This window comes from Thunnus maccoyii, chromosome 6, assembly GCF_910596095.1.
Source record: "Thunnus maccoyii chromosome 6, fThuMac1.1, whole genome shotgun sequence".
NCBI classification, from domain to species: Eukaryota; Metazoa; Chordata; class Actinopteri; order Scombriformes; family Scombridae; genus Thunnus; species Thunnus maccoyii.
The window spans coordinates 5268989-5287210 of record NC_056538.1 but is presented as its reverse complement, the minus strand read 5'-3'; the positions used below and the strand labels follow the sequence as shown (position 1 = coordinate 5287210).

General features: G+C 41.3%; 1 protein-coding gene across 1 annotated transcript in view; it reads right to left on the bottom strand.

Annotated features, from left to right (window-relative positions):
- Nucleotides 1-11128, bottom strand: part of smtnl (smoothelin, like) — a 31020-nt gene extending 19892 nt beyond the window's left edge. Inside the window, exons 1-2 of the mRNA XM_042413149.1 lie at nucleotides 10979-11128; nucleotides 9632-10580 (exon numbers count right to left, since the gene is read on the bottom strand). Of these exons, the coding sequence (XP_042269083.1) occupies nucleotides 9632-10282 (651 nt within the window). The 5' untranslated portion in view covers nucleotides 10283-10580; nucleotides 10979-11128. The remainder of the gene's footprint in view (nucleotides 1-9631; nucleotides 10581-10978) is intronic.
- Nucleotides 11129-18222: the final 7094 nt, after the last annotated feature.

Sequence of the window (18222 nt, the reverse complement as noted above, 5' to 3'; positions counted from 1 at the left end):
TATAAATAGGCATAAACCCAAGTAGAGATGTTAAAATTAGCTAGGATTCCAAAGTAACACATAATTAGCAGTAAACATCTTATATGCTTGTGTGAGTGTGTGTTTTGTTTGATGACAAAAGCATACTTCTTTTTCTGTTTTCTGCTCATGGCTGTATTAATAGCCACAAAGGAGGGGGGTTGCTGCCAGGAATCCAGCCGTAAAATGCAGCCGAACTCAGAGGGGGATATGGGGGAGGGGTAGAGGGGTGAGGAAGGGGCCACAGAGACGGGGAAGAGTAGATGGATGGATGGATGGGTTCTGGCAGAGTACACACATATCAGGAGTTTTACATCACAGTATCAGAGACAGTTCCTTGCTGGCTCAGCCCAGGGAGTCTCCACAGACAGCGTGTAAATGTCAAATGTCTTTGTCATGGAGATAAACATACACTCACTCTCTACTCTGCAGGGTAACCCTTCGTTCAGCTGAGCTCACAAACAGAATCAATGGTGGCGGTCAATCATGGTGGATCTATGAAGAAGTTAAATGACTTCTCTTCATACTAGTGAAGAAAGTGGAGTAAGTATCAAATAAAATTCCCACAGAAGTTTGTGAAGACCACAGAGCTAAAAGGAGAGTGAATATTAGACATACATTCATCAGGTGGCCAAAAACATTGCTCCATATAAAAGTTGATGTTGCTCAGTGTCTGCTGGATGTGTAAATGAGCAACCATTTGCTAAGTCGTAACAACAAAAGGTGTTTACAGCTTTTTCCGCTGGCCTCTTGTAGGAAGCTTTAATTATAATTGGTTGTGCGTATATGCGAATGTCTGTATTGCAAGTTCTGCTTTTAAGTACATCGTTGCAAAAACCACTAGTATAATGTTTGACGATCACAAGTCCTGGAAGAGTGAATGGTAAATTTGTGTTTTTCCTTAATGTCTTATATGGGACCTATGGAGCCTATGCCAGACTCAGGAAAAGTCTTGAAGATCAAAACCTAAAGGCCCAAACAAAACTCCTGGTCTACAGAGCCATTGTCCATGTCATCTGCATGTCCATCACACATCTCCCCAAACAGATCCTGTACTCCCGGCTGAAGGGAGGTCATTGAGCCCCTAGCAAGCAAAGGAACAGTTCAAGAGTCTGAAGAAATTCCACATCTCATCAAGCAACTGCTCGAGCACTGCAAGGACAGGGAGAAAAAGGCTCAACCACTACCAACCACCACCACTCTCCCAAGCCCACACTGCACCAAACTATATGGAACGTGGAATGGCCTCTACAGCCATCTGAAGATCCACAGGCAGATGACCCAACAGTGAGGACAGTCACACTCACCTCAAGTGACCACCAATGACTTATATGGGAGAGTAGGAAGATCTTTACTTTGCATACTTAATAGGGACAACTAAATACTGTATGCTTAGCAAACAATAACATAATATTCTATCAAAAATCTGCTCAGTCCAAAAACCAGAACAGCATCTCCAAATATGGAGAAAAACGACACCAGCTAACTGCTGCATCACATTTCAAAATGTGGGAAAATTATTCCCTGTTGGCCAAACGTTCCCACCCAGTATGTGTTTCCACCTTTTCCATAACTTAAAGGAGTGTCTGTGCATGCATACACGTGCACCGGCAGCCAGTAATCACAGTAATCACAGCGTAATTCACTTTGGATTGGGATCAGTACATTTAAGTGCCCCGAAAGCACAATCTATCCATCAACCTATCTTCAGACTGTGACTAAACTAAAACACTGCAGGGCAGACACAGGGATCTGCTGCCCGTGTGTGTAGATAAGAAACAGATAGGATCGAGGTTGAGTTGTGTAACGTTAGTAGGAGATGGAGCTAATGGGTGCAGAGGGGAGGGATGGATGGAGACTGAGTGTCAGTGGGAGTGTAGCCTGATGGGATTTGTAGCAACACACACACACGTTTCACTATTCTCATTATTAGCTGGTAACTCAATCTACTGTAGGTGGAATAAGATCAGAGCAAATAGCAGCTTAAATGCTCAGTTCCAATTATGAACGTCAGTATATCATTACTGTGTAACTCATTTTATCAGCTTGGTGTAATTGCTTTGAAATGAGACAAGGGTGGAGACCATGGGGAGCTTCTGTCTCACAGCAGTTGTATTGTGATTACAGATGTTTCTAAAAATTAAAACTGCATATCCCATAAATCCTGTTGCATCCTGCAAAAATCAATTGGAAGTGAGTTTCCCTTTCATTCCTTCCGTTGTCTGCCACCACCAGCAACAACTTTTGGCTGACTTTGTACCACACTGTTGACAGCAGCTACACCTCAAAATGATGTGTGGTAATTGTGTGTGGTTTATTCATGTTAAGTTGCTGCATGTAGCAAATTTAAGTAACAATTAATGCAACATCTGTACAGACTGTCAGTCAGGCAGCCCATTGATGAAACATAACCGCAACTGCCCCAATCTAAACTTTTCAATCTAAAGCAAGCAGCAACAACCATGGCTTGAAAATGAAGCCAATGCAGAACTCCCTGTGCAATAACTGACGGTCGCTAGATGCTGGCTCCAAAAAAATCCCTGGCTCTATTAGACTCCCATTCAAAAAGCCTCAACTTCTCTCATGAAATACTAAGCTAATAAATACTTTTAACGAGTCATTCTGGTCTCAATCTCTAAATTAAAAAGATAATAAAGTCTGTGCCGCTCAGTGTTCCCGGTAAATTAGCATTAGCTTCGGTCCGAGGTAGCGTTGCCTGTTTCTGGAGTGTGAGAGAAAACACCCCACACTCCTTATTTGGAAGGTCCTGGCTCCAAACAGAAAAGATGGCACCGACTGTAAGCAGCAACTATACAGTATTAAGAAATCTGCTCTTACATAACATATAATGTAAGTGCTGTATTGAGCCATAAATCAAATGCACCCAGGCTATGCGTTGACGGAGAACAGTAGATAATAGTGTTGATGGTGTCAATCTGATATGTTCATCTCCTAATGAAGCTCTGCTCATATACGTGTCTATCTATCCCAGCAACACACATACACACACACACCTTCACACACACACAGTGCTAAGAGTCTTGAGTAATACAGGTGTGGTTTGGAAAGGTATTTATGAGTAAAAATGAAAATGAAAGTGTGTGTGTGTGTGTCCTTATTATGAATTCAGCTTTAAATTTTGTAAAGATTACATGAGTTAAAGCTAAATAGGCTATCTTTAAAAGAGATGGATTCAAATGCTTTATTCCCTACAAATATTAATGATCACTAACATCTGTGGATATATAATGGCTCAGCAGGGCTTCATCTCCTCTGCAGCTGTATACACACTGTCCGCAACAATTATTGTGTACATACTCATGTGAGTCGTGCTCTCATCTGTGCGGGACTGACTGTTATTTGTTGAAACTCACAGAGGCTTTACAGTATGTTGCACATGTGATGTTTCCTGCTTACTACCTCATTCTTCTCATCTTTAGAAATGTGTTTATCTGATTGCCGGTGTGTTTTGGAAGGAGGAGGATGAGGACTGGATTGGGTCAGGGGGACCACAGACCAATCAGCATCATCAACCAGGAGCCGCAAACCACAATGTCTCACATTTCCAGGTACGTACACTAGGTCCACACACAAGCTGCAACTCTGTAAATGTAGAAGTTTGCGATTGCGAATATGTCAGAAGAAGTATGCAGTGGACTTTAGTGTCCTGCTATATTCGAAATGTCACTTCAGTTAGTTCCAACCTGACGAATAAAAACAATCAACCAGTGAAAAATCTTAACTCAAGGTCCACTTTCTTTTTCCAGAGTTTTCACCTGCTGATCATGACCAATTTCCCCCAGATATACAACCTCCTGTTATCACATGACCGAAGTTCCATAGTTACATCATTTGGTGAAAACTGAGCCATCATCATGACAACTGAACAAACTCTCTACTGATGAAGACTGAGAGATGTGGTTGAAAGCTCAGGAAAAAAGCTACTAAGTGGACCATGAGTTATTTTTTTGTAACACTACTAATTCTAAGGTCAAGAATAAACTTTCACCCTCAGTGATAAAACTCAAGAATGTATCATACATATCAAAATGCACTGTATATTTAAAAAAAGCATCAACATCTAGTAAAAACTTGCCAAGGTGAGATAAGGATGACAGGTGAGAGACATGGAAGAGAAGAGAAAGAGGTGAAAGAACGAGTGAGAGATGAGGGTCGATTCTGTAATCCTTCCACACTCAATGTACATCCAATGAAGCACAAGAACCCACACAATGGCCCATTGAGACTGCAGCTTTGGCACTGTAATTGGCAACAGCGGTGTTGTCTGCAGACGTGTGTGTGTGTGTGTGTGTGTGTGTGTGTGTGTGTGTGTGTGTGTGTGTGTGTGTGTGTGTGTATGTGTGTGTGATGGGAAACAGAGGAGGAAGAGGAGACATCGTTGAGCAGGCTTAGGTCTTTGTCCTAATCCTAATCTTGACTAATTCCTGTTGCCCAGGACCATTAGAGGATAGAAAAGAGCTACACAGCTGCCTCTTTACAAACCTCAAAAACCTTCCAGATGGAAACATACACACACACATACACACAGCTGGGTATCCATTCAAATATTTTTATGTGAATTCCAATGTACTGAATCAGGAAAGTGGAGTAGAGGCGGCAAATTATGACAAAAGTTCCCAAATATTGCAAAACATTCATCACCATCATCATTTGGACATTTTTTTTTTGTCAATAAATTCAGACTGAAAGCAATAAACCTCTTAAAAAATACAAACGTATGCCTATACCTACAGTATATTTAAACTGAAAAATGTGATTGGAAAACGCCACATTTCTCATTTGAGTCAATTTGTTTGATGAAAAAAATGCTTCACTTTCTTGGACAGAGAGAGAACACAGTGGGAAAAAAAATTCATAATTCTTACAGATACGTACAGCAGGTGTGTTTTTGATATGCACGGGATCGTGTCGACATGCTGCAGGTGTGTTTTCAAGGTGAGTGAGTATGCGTTTGTGAGTGTGCAGGTGTGTGTCCTCTTGTGACGGCTTGGCAGGTCATGGTGAAGGTGCATAGTAACAGCTGGAGAGCAGGCTAGAAGCAGGCCTATACACATCTCTTTGGCACAGAGAGCTTCAGCTTGGATTCGAGCTGTTAAGAATGCCTGCAGTGTGTGTGTGTGTATACATGCATAACTGTCAGTGTATCATGTCCATCAGACCTGTTTGAACAGCCAACTGAACTTCATGTACTGTATCTTCTACCTCTCTCTCTGACAGACAGGTGAGGATGTGGCAGGAAGAGCGAGCTACAATCAGGATTCTACAGTAATGTTTTGAGATTTGACTACGTGGACAAGAAGAAAAAATCCAATGAAGCTGATTACTATCATGAGAGCAGAGGAGCAGCATACACACAGTGAACCTTTTGCGCACTCTGTGAACCACGTTTCATCTCATCTGTGTGCTCATGTAGTTGTGTGATTGGCTGACAGGGGGGATCTCCCACAGCAGAGACACAACGAAACAAAGGTGCCCTTGTGTTGTTTAGCTCTGACCACATGATTTCACAGCAGATAACATTCCTCTGTTGTATCCATCACATACTTTGGTAATTACAGATACATCAGGAACAGATATTTGCATAATGTGTACATGTGTATATGTGTGTACAATGTTTTTTGCAATTTCATTTTCTGATTTATATATATATATATTTGTATGACGGTGTATGCTTATACCCAGCAAATATTTTTGAAGTAAATTCTGACACGTTGAAAAGCTGAGCATATCTAGTGCCAAATTTGTAGTAGAGATAAAATACATTGTCATCTGTAGCTGCAGTCTGTATCATTTTGGAAAATGTTTCCAAAACTGGGCCATGTTACATGCCATGTTTTACAGATGTTGACTTGGCCACCTCCTGCGTGGTGTAGACCATCAAATACACACGCGGTATGCATAAAGGATGTGTGCCTGCTGTGAGTTTACAGCAAACACAAAATGCAGCTTCACCGAGGACCAACTCTGCTCCAAATAAAAAGAGAATCTCAATACTGGCCTCATACATGATAAATATCATATTTTCCACTTCAAGAGGGGGCATCCTGGAAGAAAATAACATTCTCTGACTATATGTGGACCTCCTTTTGTCACAGAAGATTTAGTCACTACACCTAGACATGTGACTCATCCTGCGTTTCATTGCTTTCTTTAGGCAATAAATATAACCCTAAATATATGCTGTTATTATGTACTGTTGACAGACATACAATGGTGGTACAAGATATAAACTGCGATACAAGGAGTTCCCCCACACTAAATCAAAGTATTTACCTGAGGAGGACCTGCAGTTGGTCGAAATGTTGCGAATAACATTAAATTGAGATTCTTTTGTAGAGAATGGATGTGCGGGAACTCCCTGTATCGCAATTTAATTGATTTATCCATCCAGCACCTATCCCACTGAGGTGTTATGGATGTGCACACAACTACTCTGATTTATGGTACAAGATGTACATACAGCCAGTTTATGAAAGCTAACATGTTGATTGAAGCATTCGCAGTCTGGTAGCAAGTTTTCCTTCTGCTGCAGAGGAAGCGATGTTTCAGAAGGGAGGAAGAAGAGTGAGTTCTGACCAGTAGAGGAGGCAGAGATGGGCACTTTACCCTGTGCATACCTACATGTGCCTTTCTGTGAGCTTGACAGGTTTGTGCATGATGATAGGGTTAGGGTTAGACGGCAGCTGTATATTTTGCCATATTTGGTTAATATATGACTGTTAGGAACATAATGAGCACATAGGTAGACAGTGGAGAGGTAGATTGTGCTGCAGGAATAATTTGACAAAATCTGGGGGAAAAAATAATTTTGATAATTCTCTGCAGAAATATTGTGGGGATTAGGCCAAACTGCAAGTTCTCACAAACAATGATCGAATCACCTGGGAACGGGAAGGCAAAAGAGAGAAGAAAATCTTGATTTTTTCCAGCTGGTGTCTACTCTTTAATGTATCTAAATATTTAGGCAGATAGGACAGAATTTCCTCCCTGAACTGAAACAAACATGAATTTATGGTCAGGGGAAGGCCAGGAAAACTGCACACTCATCATCAACTGGTTGAATGATGCAGCAACAATTGGATGGATTGCAGCCAGGAGATTCGGTTTTTGGCTTCAGCAGAAGGTAGAGAAGCCAACAGAGGAAACAAATTCAACTACGCAATGATGTGGAAAGGGACAACTCGGAGACTTCAGATGTGCTTCCATGAGCAGCATCCCAAGGTGACAGTTAAACATTATTCCTATAAATAATTCAGAAACCGCTGAGCAGTAAACTCTCGACACAGGCAGTCTAGTCATGACTCATGCAGTTATAATTAATGATGCATCATAACCTATACATAAACAGAAACCAGTTGTGTTGCTCATACAGTCAAATGACTGATACACACCTTGAGTGTAGACAAATCAGCCTTCCAACTGGAACTGGAGGAAAACAAGACTAGGTGAAAACCCAGTATATGGCTGGACTGTGTATGGTCAATGTGTGAAATTGTGGCCAATTTGTCAGTGGTAGTGTCTATAATGTGAATTCCTGGATATTAAATGTTCGTCTGAAATTTTCTGTAGTTGTCCCAGTAATATTTGTTGTTGAAGTGTACTGAAGTAGCATATCACATGACATGGTTAAGAAACATTTGAGTAAAAAAAAAAGGGTAAAAATGCAGTTGCAAGAACAATACTTTCCACTCATGCTTGATTTGAAAGAGAACTTTTAATTATAATTATTCTAATTATCTGTTAACTCCTGCTCTTTCATCTGTTTCTATCTGCAGATGCCTGTACACATATGGTCTCATCCATGTGTCTACGCCTGATTAGCATGCTAGGCTAAGAGTCCGTCAGCTGTGTGACTTTATATCCACATCATGATGTCTTTCAGAGCACACAAACACTGTAAAGACACCTTATTTTTATACAGTCTATGGGCTACAAACAGCACAGCACGGCTAGGCTAATAATGCTAGCCATGCTAACTGGCTAGCCACCATGCAGGCTGGTAAAATGGATCTGTTGTGTCTCTTTGTATCTGCAGGTTGGTGCTCCTGTCAGTGTCGGAGCCTCTGTGTGAAACGCTCTTCAGCCAGTAAATGTGTGTTTTTAAAACTTATTTCGGGATTGTACTCAGGGGCTCTGCTGTAAACGCCCACTGGGGACGTAATTGAAACTGTTCGTTCCGATTCATTTTGAAAGAGCAACGGCCAATGGGGATACTCCAAAACCAGGCAGTCAGTCAGTGACAGACATTCAGGGTTAAAGGGCTGGTCGGTGGCCAGTCCAGGAAAAATATATTGTCCTCAATTTATTCCGTGGGTTTACAGGACAACACTGAGTGACTAACCAAAGCCTACATTTCACAATGCTGATTTCACATATTTGAGTCAGGTCTGAAAAACCACACGACCACACTAACCTCACCTCCCAGGAGCCTGCTAGACTCATGTTACTGTACTTCATAAATCCTTAAGCATCCTGGTGGAGGCCTCTTGTGCAACCGCAGTGACACATCCACACAACCACAACGCAACACAGCTTCAGTCAAACTCACATTCTGCCTTGTTACCACAGCAGCCCTTTCCCTACCTGGAAAACTGCATTGCATCCATGTTACAAAGTATCTGGGATGACAGTGTTATGTGTTAGGTCAGTACAAATATGGCAAGCTATACATTTTCTTGGATGAGATACCTTAAAGAGTTGAGATCTATTTAGGAAGTTCTTGAAATGTAAAGCAGTGATTCCCAACCAGGGGTACTTCTACCCCAGGGGGATACTTCTGAAGTTGCCAGGGAATACATGGAAAAACTCTACTATTAAGTAACTCTACTATTTGAGAAAACAGAAATTACAATTTGATTTTAAAAATGTATTGGGTCAGCAGAACCTGAACACTGCATGTTGCTATTGAGAGTGCATGAAAATAGTCTTGCCAGCAAGCAAGTTGAGACATCTAAACAGTTGATAAAAGTAATGGATTAATTGTTGAAATAGATAGTCTAGCTAAATGTAATGAATAAACTGTTCAAATAGTTAGGCGCATATGAGAGATAAATGGTTGAAATAGCTAAAGCAATAAATAAATAGATATCTAACAGTATTTGCTAAATGGCTGAAATAAATAGCTAAAAGTAATGGTTAAACAGTTATAATAGTTAACTAAAAGTATTGGATAGATGGTGAAAAAGCTAAACAAAATGGATAGAAATTGTTAGCTGAAAGCATCATAGTATAAATGGTTGAAATAGCTAAAAGTAATAATGGATAAATGCTTAAAATAGTTGTCTAAATGTAATGGAAAAATGGTTGAAATAAATAGCTAAAAGTAATGGCTAAAATAGTTTGCAAAATGGATGAATGGTTGAAATGTCCATCTGTGCCACTCCAAGAAGATCAAATGCAAAATTGACCAACCTGACTAAAGGGTTTTGAAAAAAAATATTGCAACAATATCCACTTTTACATAATCAATATAGATATAAAACATGTTCACAGGAACATAGTTCGGGGCTGATGTGGTAGACCAGATAAAAACAGTTTGGGAGCTACTGTTGTAAAGGATTCTGTATGTGTTCTACAAACATGCCGTACTCACATTGGTCTTGCTGGACACAGCGAAGGTGGCTCGGCTGGAGAAGCGAGCGGTGGATGGGCTGCTGCTGGCCACAGGGCCCGTCACCATGGAGGAAACTTTTGAGCTGACAGGAGGACTGTTGGAGCTGGGAGAAGATGAGAAAGTGGCAGGGGGTGACGCAGGACTGGACTGACTGCTGAGGCCACTGTGGGTCTGGGCTTGGCTCCCCAGGGTGCAGGTCTGGAGGTGGAGATGAGACTGGCTCTGAGTGTGAGCCTGACCCTTCCCGTAGATCACCTCCTTTATCTCCTGATGGTTCTCCTGAATGTCATTAAGGTGATTCTTGTTGTTTTGACTGTGATTGTGGCTGTTGTTCAACAAGGTGCTGCGGTCACACATCATCCCAGTCAGGATCTCCACCTGTTGGGTAAGAACCTCCAGCTGACTCCTGAGCTGCCGGTTCTCCTGCTGGAGCTGAGCCACAGCTCGTCCGAGAGGCCCGCTCAGGTTGGCCTCCTCCTCCAGACGACGCTCCATGCCCTGCTTAAAAGTGCTGACATCTACGTGGATCTCTCTGATGGCATCCCGGAGAGTGTTCTCGTAACGGGCTAGGGCTGCACACACTGTCTCCCCCTCTGGAGAAGAAGACCGGAGGTGACACAGGTCTCCCATCTCAGCCAGGGTTGGGGCTTCTATTGGTGCAGCTGTTGCCACTGCTGACAGCCTTTCGGTCTGTAAGTTAATGTCTGCAAGTGAGATACTCTGGCCACTGGAGGATGTGTAGCTTCAGTCAGTGTGCTCAGGGTTTGGCTGGAGGGAGGGGACTGACAGACAGGGGTTGGGAGGTGAAAGTTTGTAGGGGGGCCAAAGGTCTGGTCTGTTTTATCCCCACCGCTCCTTCAACTCTGTCCTGGGACGTCCTTGGCTCCTTCTCCCTCAGTAAGTGTAGATGTCTCACTGTGTCTTTTGTCTGAAATCACCAAAGACAAAAGGAAAAGGACTTGACCTTTGACTTATTAACGGCTGTCAAACTCTGTAGACACCCGTTGAACTTGAGAGTCGTGGGTGATGTTCTGCACAAACAGACACTGGAAAATATCGAAGATGTTGACAATGAAACTAAAGTTTGTACTATCTGCATTCATTCAGAATCTACAGCAAACATTTAAAACATCACAAACTTGATACAAACACAACAGCTCAGGTACAACAGACTGAAGTTACTGCATTGAACAGAACAAGAGAATCTGTTTTTTAAGGAGTCAGAGTGAGAGAAAGAAAGCATACATATCTTTGAGCCAGCTATGTTTCAAAACTCCCATAAAACACAGCAGTTTCAATCTTCATTCACAGCTGCAACAAACCTACCTCAGCTTCGCTCTCCGCTACACTCCAGTAGAGCTTCCTCAGCACTGAACAGCTGTATGAGTGTGTGTGTGTGTGAGTGTGTGAGCTCTGCTCTGCCCTGCCGGCTCTCTGGTTTGTTTAAACTCTCAGGTTGATCACTCCTCTCTTTTGGCCCAGAGGAGGGAGGGGAAGGGGAGGGATAAAGGAGGAGGGTGGTTGTGGTGGTAGAGTGAAGAAACAACATGGAAAGAGTAGTAAATGTGAGGGGAGGGGAGTGAGGGAGGCGGGTTGGGTAGCTTTTATATCCTTGCACTGTGTAAACTATTGGAAGGAGTTCTCTCCCCTTCTCTTCTCTCTCCTACTCTTACTGCACTTCTTCCTCCTACTCAGTATCACTTTTTCTTTTCCTCCCTCCTCCATTTTTTTCCTCTTCTTTTATTTGGGTAAGAAATATACTCTCAGGGGCTTATTTACAGTGTTGCATTACGTGCATGTCACCAAACCGCTTATGTGTACTAAATATGAAATAATGCTGATGCTGATAATGATAAGGTGTCCTGATATAACAAAATAATGGATACAGCAATGGATAAGGTGCATTATAACATAACATATATACCATGACCACTACAGTAGAAAACAAAAAATATCACTGAAAGCCATTATTTATTTTTTTCCAATATATGAAGTATTTTTTTTAATGGTGATTGTGTTTACATTTCAACCATCCATACAGCATCAGCACTATTGTTATGGTTACTTTCCACATAATCTTGTGATAAATTTGAAGATCTTGATTATGAAATTCCTGTCTGTCACGGTGAGATTAATTTATTCCATTTATTTGATTTACTTATAACTGAGCATATACCATATTAATTATGAATGTTAACATTTGATGTATTGTATCAGAGTTACCTTAGACACTGTTTTTTAGTAGTCCATGTGATGTCTAGCACTAAACAGCACAGGACACATAATCATAATCTCATTCAATTTGCAGTGTGAATAAAGGGAATTAAAGGTGACATATTATGCACATTTCTACATTTTTCTTCTTGGGCTCTACTGGAATATCTTTGCATGATTCACAGTTTAAAAAACTCCTTATTTATCTTCTACTGACCCTTTACACAGCCCATCAGTTCAGCCTCTGCCTGAAACAGGCTGTTTTAGCACCTGTCTCTTTAAGGCCCCCCTCCTGAGGAGCCCACTCTGTTCTGATTGGTTAGCTTCCAGAAGCTGCGTCTTGGCCAACTTCCCATGGATTTATAAAGAGAACTGGATACAGGAACAGCACCAGGCTTTGAAGCTAATTTGACATAGTGGCCAAATTGTGTAATTAGATCATGTGATGCACACTGGCCCAAAAAGACTTTTTCCCATAGACTTGCATTGTGACAGAGATATCTGTAATTCAGCGGATACGTTTTTTTGAGCATCACAGCCTCTGGGAAATGATTCATTTCACTATCAGAATTGGATCCATTTGGTCTGATCACATTTTGAAAGTCTAGAAGAGCTGCACGATTGAATTGTTTATCCCCATTCAAGTTAACCGGGGGGCTAATCTCAGCCTGCGGAAGTCTCTAGTGAGCATGCTCCATAAGTGCATGCGGCCCATAGAGCGTGCACAGTATGTTTACAATGAGAAGTATCTTTTTTTGGTGCCACTGAGCAACTTTCATAGGCATGAATGGGGCCCTGCTTCCATAGCTGTATCCAGTTCTTATTATACATCCATGCAACTTCGAGATGCTCCACAGGCTACGTCAACAAACCATGGAATGAACTATGATAGTAGGATTTTACTACTTTTTTTCATTCTTTACTCGAAATGTTAACTTCTCAAATATATCCACACATGTTGAAGCCAGAATGCAATCTGAAATATGAAAGTGAACAATGCAAACAACACTTGAAAAAACATTAGCAAAAAAATTAGCAATCAAGGCTATGGAACGGACTGCTGTTTATGGGCATGTGCAATGACGCAATGTCAGCTCATCGGCAAGGTAGAAAAAACGTTGTAAACGAAGCATTGAGAGCAGTTTGAAGCCCTGGCCTTTGACTTGCAGGGAGCATTCCTACATACGTTAATTTCAAGTTTTGGAATTTTGACATATTTAGCATAGATATCCGACATCAAACACTATATAAATAACAGAAAATCACAAAAAGCCGAATAGGTATCCTTTAATTGTTTCAGTTACATAGACAATGCAAACACACACTTTATCTATTTCTCTTCTCTCCCCAATCCATGTCTGTTCTTCTTTCTCTCTCTCATAATCTTTCCATCCCTTCACCCTAATGGTGTTTTGTTAGGCCGTATTCAGACCAAATCAGGCGTTGCAGCAAAAATGCCAGTCCTCCCATTCATTTGAATGGGGGTAGTGTGTTTAAACTGCAGAGATGCGGCCCACAGGGGTTCTGCAGCAGCCTGTGGTGAGAAAGTTGAACCAGAATCAACTTTTGGAGAAACGCAACTCGACATCACGCTGCGATGATCAATCACAGCTGGCGATCAGACTGATCAGAGTTGTACAACCCTGCTATGAGGGAGGACAAAGATGTAGACATTTCTCTTTGTTTGATAATGTTAAAAATAAAGTTAGGCTTTGCTGACGGCTTCCCGACTTATTTTAAAAAAAGACAAGAGACAAAGAGAGTGAGAGAGAGAACAGTGGTGGTCGAGTGAGCTAGAGAGTGAATGAAGAGAGAAAGTAGCGTTTGCAAGAAAGCAGGAAAAATTTTTTCTGATTGTTTCACAGCAGTTACAAACAAACACACCGCCACCCCGCACCTCCCCATAACCCTGCGGAGGTGTGCTGCAACACCTGATTTTGTGTGAATTCAGCCTTAAAAGATAAAGACTGCAACCTTCAAGAGTGAAAGACTTGAATGATGAAGGTGTACAATATCACATTAGTTTGATACTACTTATTATACCTCTATCCTATAGATGTACTGTCAACTAGAGTGTAAATACCCCCAGAGGGGGTTGAGGTGGGTTTACATCCCACTGTGTCCCCACATGTACTTTTACATTTTTCTATTATGTTCTATTGTAGTGATTTGTTTGATGGCAGGTTGAGACAGACAGACAGCCAAGCTGGCTGCTGAAGACCACTACCCTCCCCCGTGTAACTGGACCCCAACAGAACAAACATTCCACACCAGATAGCAATTGTGTGTGCGTGTGTATGTGTGCGTCCACGCATTAGGCAGACACACGCAAATACTTCGACATTCCACCCTCCTGCTTACTGTCAACAGTGAATGTGTGTGTTAAGGAGTGTGTGTGTGAGACAGTGAGCAGGGGGGGTTGTGAGACAAGGAGGGGGCTTGGTGAGGTGATTTACTGGAAGATTGTTCCCCCACCTTTCTGTTCCCCCACCCCCACCCAAGCACCCCCTCGGGGTTTTATGTGAGTCTGCTGGGGGCAGTACAAGACACAGACGACAACAAACCCCTGTAGAGGTCAGAGGTCACGCGTATCAGCTTCATCATTCATCTGAGGATTTTAAAAAAGGGGAGCGCTGTAATGTCATAATCAAGTTAATGCAGATAAATCTGTAAATGTATCCTTTGTATCACACCTCTGTCAACTGTAAGGTTTCCATCCTTGAAAATAGAAGTCTTTGAAAATATTCTCCAGATTGGATTGAATTTATTGAAAATGCAGCTTATGAAAACAATGACACATGATTGTCAACATATAGAGTAAAGGCATAATTCAGTGTGGCAGCATTAAAGTTTGATTTATAGCTCTGCAATAAGGGGTTATGGTGTAGCTACAGAGCTTACGCACATTGCTGCTGTAGATAGCTGACATGATGCAGGGACTGAAAGAGCTGTGAATGGTCAGCTTGGGCTGTTTGTTGAATCTCCTACAAGTTTCTGATGCTGGTAAAGATTTCTCATTGTGAAGACAATATGAAGCCTGCATGTAATATTTTGTTTCTGTTGTTTTGGCATTTCAGTGTTAAGAACTCAGACACAAGTATGAATGGAACCCAGTTTGACGCATTAATTGATTTTCCAAATTTATTTCTTCTTTTTTTGGCAACATGGGACCAGTGGAACAAGCTATAAATGCAACATTGACTTTACCACCCTATTAAGTTGTTCTGGCGAACGTGTTAGCTCACACATCCAGCAGGCACAGACCAACATTAACATTCATTTGGAGTCATGTTTCTGGCCATTTGAGAAATGTAAGACTAATATTTGCTCTCCTTTTAGCTCTGGTTTGGTCTCCACCAATTCTTAAGGCTCTTTAGTGGCTAACTGCAAAAGCAATGAGCTCAAGGAAGCTAAAACGTTACGTAGATTTGAGGGGAACTGCAGAGTAAATTATATATAATTCTTTTTGCTTCATCACTATAAGTGGCCACTCTACTCAATTGATGCATTGTTATAGGAAAATGTATTATAATATTATAATATATTAGTGCAGCTTTAAACTGTGTTTTTAATTTTATCATAATGAGTGTGAATATAGCCTGGTATCTTCAGAACAGCTTCTGATTCTTATTTGTTATTCAAGAAATCAATTTCTCTGTAGTACTCATGTTTCCTGAACAAAATTTTCATTCACTCATGATGTGACTCATTAAATGCTAAAATTGAATTAAGATTAATTCAAGTGGAATGGAACTATTCCCCATTTTGCTTGGGGCACCCTGAAAGTCCCTGAAGGACCTCTGTAGGTCCCTGAACTCCAAACTGCTTTCCAGTAATAGTGAGTCAGCAGGTAATGTGGTATGACCCACATAAATCAGAATGGTATGAAATGAAAAGCTTCAGCTGTCATCACAACAATAGATCCCTCTTTCTCTCCCCCTGTCTCAATACAAAGCCTCCCACAGTCCATGTTGAGCTATTTCATTGTTTTGATAATGACCAAATATGTTTTACTTCTCTGACTCTGACTCCCTCTGTGCAGAACTGAGGTTGTAAATGTCCAGCATGATTACTGAGACAACTAAGAGGAGAGGTCACACACTGTTAGATTTTCTTCTCATCTGGTCTTCAACCTGTAAGACTTTTTGTTGATATCGCAGAGACATTTGCAAACACACTTCTACCTCTGTGCAGGGTGTCTGTCTCAACTGATTAAGTGTGGATTAGGTCACATAGTAGGCTGGGAGACATCTGGGGATTTGCATTATGTAGCACACTTATGGACAAAAATATATCATGGTTGACAAGGGCCAAACGTCTGCAAAAAGTAAGGAGCAAGAGGAGAAAGCAATTATTTTCTCACTGATGCTTTTGAGATGTGAGGAAATCAGAAAATCACCAGTTCAATCCTACAACCAGATGGGACATGTGAACAAGAAGGTGAATAAAGTACATGCTCCCATCCGTCAGAAAGTACTGTCAAAGTGCTCATGAGCAATACACTGAAGTTGTAAAAGTGTGTCTCTGTAAAGATGTGAGGCTTTTCAGGCTGAGTATTACTCTCCTAAGAAAAATAACCAAACTAAACCAACCAACTAACTAAAACCAGTGAAGCAGACCTTACAACCAGGGGTAATTCTGACTTACCCCTGTTACATTCATGGAGTGTGTGGAATAAATAGCAACTACTTTGTGTATACTACTTCATTAATCTTGTTAGTTCCTTCTGTGCTTTTTCTGCTATGACGAGATAAACATGTCTTCTGTGAAAATTATTGAAATGAATTAATTTGGCAAAGATAAAGAAAAAATACCCCTCTGATGCCAGCAAAGCTACCTAGTATGTAGACATGTCAAGTATAATATGAACTGACTTCTGACAGGGAAGAAAATATGAAATGCTGATGCTTGTCAAGCAGCCATGTATGTTAAATCCAACAAACCTGTGTGTAAAAACTGTTAACTTGTATTTGTACACCAGAGATGAATAAGAAACATTTGTGAAAACAAACATGCAGTCTATGTTCTTGATCATTTCAATAAAATTAAATTTGCCTCCTTTAGTTGATGTGTAAACAATCACGGGGCATGAAAATTGTTTGGCTTTCAAAGTGGAGCATGACAGAAAAACATATGGAACCCTTGTGATGTCATATTGGTTCATAGTTTACAGGGATAAAGTTGTTTAATTACTTTAATTAAAAAAATAAAATAAAAAACCTTCTATTCACCACTCTGTCTCATTGCACCCGTGTGTGTGTGTGTGTGTGTGTGTGTGTGTGTGTGTGTGTGTGTGTGTGTGTGATTGTGTGAATGGAGACAGGTGTGCTGGAGTCAGAGCAGAGCCACACCAGCTGCACCTCATCTCACCTCAGTAATCAATCCCTCTACAAATACTCAGCTCTGCCAGATCATAGTCTCTGCTCCAGTCAGAGTTACTACGCTTCACGCCACTTCACCTGCATTTATCCATTTTTTTTGTTGTCTCCTGTGTTCCTGTGTTTAACCCTGTTTCCTGTCTCTTGCAGTTCCATCTGCTCTGTCCCCAATCCCTTGTCTTGTCTCATCAGCCCTGCTTTCCTGCCCTGAATCCCCACTCTTCCCAGCTCCCAGCCCAAGCCTTAGCCCCAGATTTCCAGATTCCAGCCCAAGCCCCAGCCCCATGTTTCCCATTTCCCTGCCCAAACCCCAGCCCCACTTCCCAGTTCTCAGCCCAAGCTTCTCCAGGCCTGCATTCCCTTTTCCCAGCCTTTACAATAAACACCTTGTTTCTATCATGTCCCTGTCTCCTTGCTGTTGTGTCTGCACTTGGGTTCATCTGCTCCATCCCACGTAACAAATCCACAACTTTATGAACTTGATTTATCTCTTGAGTCAAATGAGTGGCTGTTCAAACTACCTCTCAACACATCCAACATGCTCCGGTTAATTTTCTTATCTAGCTCTGTCTGTTATACTCTTCATGATAGATGTTTCGTTGGCCTGTACCTGTAACTGTGGTTGAACATTACACTGATGCAAAAGTGAAAGAACAACAGTCAAATCAGTCCAAACACAGATGTCTGACAGTGATAACTGCCTTAAGATGCACGAAATGTTGCCCTATGAGTCAAAACAAGAAAGGACAGACACCAGTCGGATGGATGACACATTCTGATGTGATGAAGATTCTCACACTGTGTCTTATATGGGTAAACATGATGACTCCATGATACAGTCTATAAAATGATGTCAACAAAGTCATGCAACTGTTTATGTTCCTGGGAAGATGGAAAAAGTCATTGAATGTACCTTACATCTATTTGTGATTCAACATTCATCACTAAATATCCTCTGATGAAGTTATGCTGGATAGA